At 36.5% G+C, this 9,853-nt stretch overlaps 1 protein-coding gene across 7 annotated transcripts; it reads left to right on the forward strand.

The window, feature by feature from the left end:
• Positions 1 to 100: 100 nt before the first annotated feature.
• TRMT5 (tRNA methyltransferase 5) lies at positions 101 to 9,474 on the forward strand. 7 transcript variants are annotated; one of them, XM_082734946.1, is made up of 5 exons: positions 101 to 205; positions 1,645 to 2,294; positions 5,012 to 5,136; positions 8,186 to 8,840; positions 9,209 to 9,474. In XM_082734946.1, exons 2-5 carry the CDS (start codon positions 1,805 to 1,807, stop codon positions 9,253 to 9,255), a joined length of 1,317 nt encoding a protein of 438 aa, XP_082591072.1. In that variant the 5' UTR covers positions 101 to 205; positions 1,645 to 1,804; the 3' UTR covers positions 9,256 to 9,474. The 7 variants fall into 7 exon arrangements, with proteins under 7 accessions (XP_082591072.1, XP_082591073.1, XP_082591067.1 ...); XM_082734947.1 differs by having other exon boundaries at positions 120 to 210; XM_082734941.1 differs by having other exon boundaries at positions 123 to 213.
• The last annotated feature ends 379 nt before the right edge of the window (positions 9,475 to 9,853 follow it).

A 9,853-nucleotide genomic window follows, 5' to 3' on the forward strand; every position in this document is an offset into this window, starting at 1 on the left:
TTTCCGTACCTAATTCAGCGAGGCGAAGAAAGGAGGGAGTAGACGCGACCTGATGACGCTCGTCTCTTGGTGGCGAACGGTGATGATGTCATCGAGGGCCAGCCTTTCCACGAGTGACCCGTTTCCGACCCGCACCAGAGCCTGAGAGGGGTGTAGTCTTGGAGTCAGCCGCGGAGCGACGCCGGGAATTGGGATGGTGACGTTGGTGAGGTGGTGAGCGCAAGGCCCCTGAACGGAGAGGCTGATGGTCGGGTGGCAGTACCCGGCCACCAAGGTCTGCTCTCCGCCGCAAGAACGTTGTGAGGTCACCTATCGCCTGGGTGTTGAGCCTAGGTCCGAGTAGTTGCTAGGAAGGAATGAGTTTAATCTTTTCAAAAGCTTTCTGAAAGAGCCTTTCGTTTTACACGTGGGAAGCCGAGACTAGGGTTAAGAAATTACAAGATCACACAGCTGGCTTACTGCTAGACCGAATTTGAACCCTGACTGTGAAGTTCGAAAATTGCGTTACGGGGTCCGGGACAGGGCCCTTTCCCTACCGGTTGGTTCTTTGGTATTTTAGAAGGTAAAGTGAATAACTGATACTGTTAATGTAGTGGGCATATAAGACTTAGCCAATACTAGTCCTCCGAATACCGAAACCTCAAGTCATCGACTTTGGTAGGAAAGCGTTGAAGACAGACAACCCAGCAATACTAGCAATATATTAAGACCACAGGCTCTGAAGTCAGGCCGACCTGGCTTTTCATCCTTGCTCAGCCCCCTTAAAGCACCGAGACTGGGTGAATTAACCTACTTCTGACCTTTTAGTATGCTCGTTTACTAAATAAGGATGTGATATCACACACCTGGCAAGATTGACAGTGTGTTGTAAAGCATGTAGCACTCCTAAGAATATCCTAGTAAATATTGCCATTGGTAACAGTCATAAAATTAATGACCATTTCATTTAGAGATTATCTTTTAACTTAAATCACAGCCTTCTAATTCCACATGTATAGAAAATTGTGGGTGGAGAGGTTCATTGACTATAGGGAAGCTGATGGATCACTAAGCCTTGTTGTGGCTGCAGGTGATTTGAAGCTGCAAATTTACTACTAATAAAAAACAATGTATCATGGAAAAGATAGTATACTTGTCACACATTACTAAAGTTTTAGTTATCAGCATTTAGCAGGTTGTTTAAAACGGGAGAATTTTAGGGGCACCTGGGTGGCTCAGTGGGTTAAGCCCCTGCCTTCAGCTGGGGTTGTGGTTTTGGGGTGCTGGGGTCCTGGAATCAAGTCTCGCATAGGGCTCTCTGCTCAGCGGGGAGCCTGCTTCCCTCCCTCTCTCTGCCTGCCTCTCTACTTTTGATATCTGTCAAACAAATAAATCTTTTTTTAAAAATGAGAATTTTAGATTTTTTCCAAGATTTTATTTATTTAGGGGGGGGCAGAGGAAGAGAATCTCCAGCAGACCTCCCGCTGACCGAGGGGTCTGATACAGAGCTCAGTTTCATGACCCTGAGATCATGATCTGAGCCTAAATGAAGAGCCCCACACTTAACTAAGCCACCCAGGCACCCCTAGAATTTTATTCTTAACCTATTGCGCACATATAAGTTTGTAATTTTATGGTATTTTTTAAAAATCCATCCTTTTTTAGGATCTTACCGAGGCCATTTGGATTCTCAAGAATACTTTTCAAAGTGGAAAACTGTAGAATATCTGAATCAGAATCACTGACTCCACTATCTTGGACATCACAAATACAGAAGCATAGCAGAGCACCTTTCTTGTTGGATCAAAGAAAAAAATTCTCAACTATGCCTGAAATAGAAACAGACCAGAGAGACTCTGAATTGTTTTCACCACCCTCTAATGTTCGAGGAATGACAAAACTTGATAGAACAGCTTTTAAAAAGACAGTAACCATCCCAGTGCTTAAAGTTAGGAAAGAAATAGTCGATAAATTGATGCGATCCCTTAAAAGGGCAGCACTGCAGCGCCCAGGCATAAAACGTGTGATTGAAGATCCAGAAGATGAAGAAAGTAGACTAATTATGTTGGATCCCTATAAAATATTTACTGATGACTCCTTTGAGAGAGCAGAACTCAGTATTTTAAAGCAGCTTAATGTCAATCCACAGATTTCTAAATACAGTTTGGAACTAACTTATGAAAACTTTAAGTCAGAAGAAATCTTGAAAGCTGTGCTTCCTGAAGGTCAAGATGTGACTTCAGGTTTTAGCAGAGTTGGACATATTGCCCATCTGAACCTTCGAGATCATCAACTACCTTTCAAGCACTTAATTGGTATGTGTCTTAGTAACATTCATGTACTAAGTAGTAATTAGCAAGTTCTAATTTTAGTTCTTAAAATTATTTGATGTCAAATTACAGAAGTAGGACATTTTATCATTTTAATTTTAAACTGGATCTTGGGCTACACACCCTCTCTTTTAAGACCAGTTTTGAAATATTCTTCCCCAAGTGACAGTAAAGCTCTAAGAATCAGTTCAGGCTTTTGTGTATACAACATACAAGCATAGATTAAACTCACATCTTCAGCTTTGGCAGAATTCTTTGGCATCTTGTCATTTTGGTACACAGAACTTATTAGGCCCTCAGAGCTATATTGAATTCTAGGTTTCTTAAATTTGAGTGTTTTACCATCAAAAGTGCAAGACAGTGTTTACTCATGCTTTGATTCAACTGATTGTCTTCTGTATGTTAGGCACCATACTTTTTTAGTGCCCTTAACCTTTTTAGAAATGATGCTTTTGTGTGTTGTACCTCTTTAAGCCTTCACGTTTGAGCCTGGGTCCTTTATCCTTTGGGATAAGAAAGAAGACTAATCACGATTGCAGGTATCCCTTTACAAATATTGATGTCTATGTATTCTCCAGATCAAATTTTTTTAATGTAGAGTAATTGTCAGAATTTATGGGAATTATTTTCACCTTTAAAATATAGTTCTCAGGGGCGCCTGGGTGGCTCAGTGGGTTAAGCCGCTGCCTTCGGCTCGGGTCGTGATCCCAGGGTCCTGGGATCGAGCCCCACATCGGGCTCTCTGCTCAGCAGGGATCCTGCTTCCCTCTCTCTCTCTGCCTGCCTCTCCATCTACTTGTGATTTCTCTCTGTCAAGTAAATAAATAAAATCTTAAAAAAAAAAAAATATATATATATATATATAGTTCTCAGTATTTTGCATGGGTTGAATTTTAGAAATATGCCGTTATGCATTTCATTGGTTCTTATTGATGATAGGGGCTGATAATACATAGTGATAATATAATAAATATCTAAGCAGATCTTTATATGTATAACTGGGCACAAATGTCAGGATAAGCTTTGCTGTGAGTCATTACTTGTCATAAGTCAAACATACCTTTCAGCATCCCTATTTTATAAAGGAGCACTCATAGATTAAAAGTGAAACATTTTCATACAATGGCAATTTTAAAGCAAGACAGTGTTTACTCATAGACTATAGACTTTCAGAATTGGTTTTGGTTTTTTTATTTCATGCCTCATTTCAAGCTACCATACCTTAAAAATTGAGTTCTGATACCTGAAGTGGAACAGGATAAGAACAATGATTGGCTGGAGTTTATTAGTACTATCATATTTAAAATCAGTTATCTAATTATCAGGAAGAAACTGGACAAATTTTTATTATATATCAGGGTATTTGTATTTTTGAGTACTTTTTACTAGCTTACAAATCAAGTTATTTTTGTGCAGTGAGATAGCATGTAGATTCTTATAAATTTCTTAAGTGCTGACAAAAAAAAGGTAGACTTTAATTGAGGGGCATCAATATACCATTTCTGGTGTGTTTTATTATTTTGTAGCTTTTCTGGCTCTGGCAAATATTTGACAAAAACAATTTAAGTAAATGAACACTGAATTTAGATAAGACTCTAAAGATCTATTTTTTTTAATATTTTATTTTTTTATTTGATAGAAAGTGTGCAAGAGAGTAGGTGGGAGGGGTAGAAGGAGAGGAACAAGCAGATTTCCCACTGAGCAGGAACCCTGAGATCATGACCTGAGCTGAAGTCAGATGTTTAACCAACTGAGCTACCTAGGCACCCTAAAAATCTATGTTTCTTTTATTTGAAAACTTATTTTCCTGTCATATATTTCCAAAGCGAAGGCATCTTTCTGTTTCAAGCACACAGTAAAGAAGACATTTGATTTGGGGCCAGTGAGGACAGACTGGTGATTTCTGAGATCTTTGTTGCCCATGGTCCTTACATCTCTTCTTTCTGTGTTTTACCTTATGGTCTCCCTTTTTGATTATTGTTGTGTATTGGTCCATTTGAGATTTAGTAAAAAAAAAAAAAATTTTTTTAAAAAGGAAAAATATTAAGTAGATCCAAACTCCTTGAAAATTTTTTTTTCTTTTTTTTTTCCCCAAATACTTTATTTATTTGCAGAAAGAGAGAGCGCACAACTATGGGGAACAGCAGAGGCAGAGTGAAAAGCAGGCTCCCCGCCTACCTGATCCCCCTGGGATCATGATCTGATCTGAAGGCAGACACTTAACTGACTGAGCCACTCAGATGCCCCTCGAAAATTTTTCTTTAAAAATGTACCCATAAGGGGCTCTTGGGTGGCTCAGTGGGTTAAACCGCTGCCTTCGGCTCAGGTCATGATCTCAGGGTCCTGGGATGATCGAGTCCTGCATCGGGCTCTCTGCTCAGCAGGGAGCCTGCTTCCTCCTCTCTCTCTCTCTCTCTCTCTCTCTCTGCCTGCCTCTCTGCCTACTTGTGATCTCTGTCAAATAAATAAATAAATAATCTTTAAAAAAAAAAAGATTTAAAAAAATGTACCCATAAGGTTTTTTTGTATTTGTATTGGAGGTGACACTAACTTTACTAATCTGTTGAATTTTTAGCATTGTATGCCACTCTATAGGTGCAATTTTTGTCTATAAACCAAAAGAAAATTGTTTATTTCCATTTCATATATTGTTTTATTTTGTGACCAACTGGCAGTATTTATTACGAATTCTTATCTTTCAGGCCAAGTTATGATTGACAAAAATCCAGGAATCACCTCAGCAGTAAATAAAATCAATAATATTGATAATACATACCGAAATTTCCAAATGGAAGTGCTATCTGGAGAGGAGAACATGATGACCAAGGTATGGAGTATTTTATTGTCTCCTAGTTACATATTATATTGATTAATGTTTAGAATCTTAAAAAGATGACAAAGATTAAAAATATTTATAATAATCCAGTATTGATGAGAATGTGAGCATTTATATAGCCTTTTGATGGAAGTGCAAATTTGACAGATACTCAGGAAGAATATATGGTAATATATTGCTGTTTTGAATACGTACGTTCTCTGACCTATCATTGCATTTACAGGAAGTTATCTGAAGGATAAAACTGGACAAAATTGTAATGCTGTATGTACTAGGTTCTTCATCATCATTTTTATAATAACAAAACAGGAATGGAAACAATCTAAATTTTCATCAGCGAATTGATCAAATTTTGGCATATAGAATAGTATATAGAACATCGCTCTATTTTAACTAAGTATTTATGTAAATATGCATGTATATTAGTGGGCATATTTTTATTTGATGTAGTTACTAGTGACCTTTGTTCTCATCTTTATACTTTTCTACTGAGCACATATTTCTTTTATAAGAAAAATCTATTTCAAAGAAAAAATATTTTTAATATGTGGGAACAGATACCTGGTACCCCTAAAATCTCATCCTCTACCCCCAAAATCCTCTGAAGTGCTGGAGAATATAAACTTTTTTTAAGCCAAAAGTCTTAGATGATTATATATTAACATTATACGAAATTTTATACCCAAGCTAGGAAATAGGTTAAACTCTCTCCATAACGTGACAAAAATTTTAGTAACAAAGTCCTCTTAAAATGTAAGATACGTCTTTTTGTTTGTTTCTTTCAAGTTTTTATTTAAATTCTAGTTAGTTCACATATAGTGTAATGTTGGTTTCAGGAGTAGAATTTAGTGATTCATCATTACATATAATACCCAGTGCTTATCACAAGTGCCCTCCTTAATGCCCATCACCCATCTAGCCCCTCCCCTTCCAACCTCCCCTCTAGCAACCCTCAGTTTGTGCTCTATAGTTAACAGTGTCTTAGGTCTACTTCCCTTTTTCCCCCTCCCCCTACATTCATCTTTTTTTTTTCCTTGCATTCTAAATATGACTGAACATTCTCATGGCACTTGTCTTTCTTTGACTGACTTACTTCTTTTAAACAGGATTTTGTAAAACTCAGGAGAGAGTTTATGCAAAATAATTATTTTTTAAAGGTTCTGGGACACATAAGCTTAGGTGAATATTTCAGGTATAATATTATTTCTCCATAATTTAATTGTAGCTGAATATTAAAATACCATTTACTACACACTTACTATTAGGCCTTAGCTAATGTTTTAAATACAACATATTTTAAGAAGCCCACAAGATAATGGTTATTCTTTTTAATATTCTCTTTATGCAGGTAACAAGGTATGACTGAGTAGGGTGTTGGGAGCCAGGCTTCTGACTCCAGAGTAGCCTTTCCCTGTATAAAACCTCCATGGCCTACTGCTTGTATGTAGTACATAGTATTACATACATGTAGTTACATGTGAGATTTGAATGTGAATCCTTTGCTGGTATCACTGCTTATCTCAGCACGCACTGATTGAATACTACATGTTCTTCATTTGCTACCAAGCTTTACGATAGCAGGTGGCATCCTTCTCAGAGCTCTAAAAGTTCTGAGAAACTTATATAATTTTTGAAATGGTTTCTGACTGATTTCTTAAGTCAACTAAAGTTTGTTCTTAGGGTCTATTTAATACTTAACATTTATACCATAAACGTAAAGGCTCACCCAGTATAATTTCTTTGCTCCAAATAGAATCACATTTAAGTTTGACTTTAGGAGCTCATGCAGCATATAAGTACTTTGTGTGTATATTGTGAGTAAAAAGATACCTGAAAGTTAATTGGGCTGAAAGTAATGCTGAGTAGGTGAGTGAGATACCAGAGACAGTGTGAGTAAAATCAGAAGGATACTTAGAATTATTTTTTTTTTCAAACTAGTACTGTGCTTCACATTAAAAAGGGGGAATAGAAAAGATATTTCAGGAAAAGCTTCCCAAGACATATTCAGAACCTTCCAGGTTTTAGTTGGCAGAATAATGAAGGAACATTTCCAATTCTGGAGCCTTAACATGGCCAGAGCATCTGATGTGGTTGGGATGAAAAAATATTTACACAAATTTGAAGGCAGAATATTCCATGAAGGCAGAATATAGAAAATATTTATCTCTACCAGATTTATAGAACTTACAAACTTTTCTTGCCCTTTTATTCTTCATCCATTAAAATAAGGGCTGAACCAATTTAGAAAATACTCAGGTTAATAAAGACTTAATTTTTTACAAAAAAAATAAAATAAAATAAGGGCTGAAGTCAGATTCCATGACTATAATTTTAATTTTGTTTTCTGTCGTGTTTATGATAGCCCCCCCCAAAATGTCATTAAGTCTTAAATGTGTTTCAAGACTTAGCTTCATTGTATAAATTTAGTTTAATCCATGAAAACTCAAATTTGGGAAAAGAGAAAATAGCAGAATGATTTGTTCTATACACTGGCTCTAATATGTAGTCATGAAACTTGCAATGTCCATGTAACTATCTAAAAACATAGCAAAATACCCCCAAATTCACTGGTGCATGACACATCTATCATGCCTCCCTCTTACAAACTGAAAACTAAGGAAGCTTATTTGCTGAGTGGAAGTGCTATCTGCAACTTAGGTAGTCATTGTGAAGATGTGTGTGGTGTGTTGTTTCAAATTATAGGTTTATTCCTCTCTCCATTGGGTGACAAAATAGAGTATGATTAAGCCAGTCAGCTGGCCTGTCTGAAAAATTCCTCATGTGATTTGGGAACCACTTTATGACCCCATTAGAATGAGATGGAGAGCCATTTGGCTTTAAAGAGTTGAATTTTCTCATGTCAAAGTCTAATGTGGGTTGTTAACTGGCCTCAAGGATAGCATAAACACCAGAATTATAATTAAAATGCACTGTTATTTTCTATTAAATGTAAATGTATGTGTGTGGGTATATCCATTCCAGTATTCATGGCTGGAATTTAAGACTAATCAGGTTAATCAAAGTATAATACTTCTTTCAGGTTCGAGAAAACAGCCACACCTATGAATTTGATTTTTCAAAAGTCTATTGGAATCCTCGTCTCTCTACAGAACACAGTCGTATCACAGAACTTCTCAAACCTGGGGATGTACTGTTTGATGTTTTTGCTGGGGTTGGGCCTTTTGCCGTTCCAGCAGCAAAGAAAAACTGCACTGTATTTGCTAATGATCTCAATCCTGAATCCCATAAATGGCTGTTGCACAATTGTAAATTAAATAAAGTGGACCAAAAGGTGAAAGTCTTTAACTTGGATGGGAAAGACTTCCTTCAAGGACCTGTGAGAGAAGAGTTAATGCAGCAGCTGGGACCACTGTCAAAAGAAAGAAAACACTCTGTGCATATTGTCATGAACTTGCCAGCAAAGGCTATCGAGTTTCTCAGTGTTTTCAAGTCACTTTTAGATGGGCCACCATGCAGCACTGAGCTTCTTCCCATAGTGCACTGTTACAGCTTTTCCAAAGATCCTAATCCTGCTAAGGATGTTCAGCAACAAGCTGGGGCTGTGTTAGGCATTTCCTTGGAGGCATGCAGTTCAATTCACCCGGTAAGAAATGTAGCCCCTAACAAGGAAATGTTATGTATCACCTTCCGGATTCCTGCTGCTGTACTCTACAAGAACCAGACCCTAAATCTAGGTGAGCAATTTCTGGGAAATTAAATATAAAGTATAATGCCTTCATGGAGCTTTTTTAGTCTACATATATATTTTATTAATTAAATTTGGAAATATGTGAAACTAATTCTAGTTAGCTATTTCAATTCAGGATTCCTTGCTGCTCAGTTGTGACTACTTTCTCCCAATTTTACAAATTTTAGCATGGCATACACACTGTTCAGTCTAGTAGAAGACAGCTTCATTAAAATAATAAATCCATGGGAATGTTACTATTTCATGTATAAGTTGAATATTAAAAATCTTAAAAGGCCTATATTATTTGGTTTTTGAAAGTATTTTCCAATGTTAAGTATCTTACCTAATACAGGTTTTCTGGATTTGTTACAGAGAATCATGACGATCCACCTCTTAAACGCCAGAGGACAGAAAAATAAAGTCTTTTCAGAAGAAAAAACTCAAATTGCCTCAGTCACTTAATTGGAAAAAGTTTTCTGTTTCCCCACTAGACACTTACGTAATGAAATATAACTTGTATGGTTACATAAAATGTTAGCTATGAACTTTAGAATTGAACACTTCTGTTTTGCTCTTGCTGTCTTACAAGTTGAAGATTATCGAATTAGAATTTAAATGAAATAAATCTACTAAGCATATTTTATGTTACAGTCTTACAATCAATTATATCTAATTCTTTATTACATTTAAATATTGATTATCTCCTGGGAAAATAGGTTTTGAAGGTGGGATAATTGCATGCTAAGAAAGCACTAATACCATTTTGTAGTGATCCTCAGTTGAAGAGTGTGCCTAAATTTTATATAAGTACCCCAACCTATCACTATATAAGTCATAAAAATGAGATCATTAGATCAGGGATGGCAAACTATGCCTGGCAGGCCAAATCTAGCCTACCACTGGTTTTTGTATGGCAAATGACTGGAGATTGGTTCTTATATTAATCTTGAAAAATTAAATCTTGTGACATGAAAATTATATGAAATTTGAATTTCATTGTCCATAAATACAGTTTTA

This window comes from Mustela nivalis, assembly GCF_964662115.1.
Source record: "Mustela nivalis genome assembly, chromosome: 6".
Lineage (NCBI taxonomy): Eukaryota > Metazoa > Chordata > Mammalia > Carnivora > Mustelidae > Mustela > Mustela nivalis.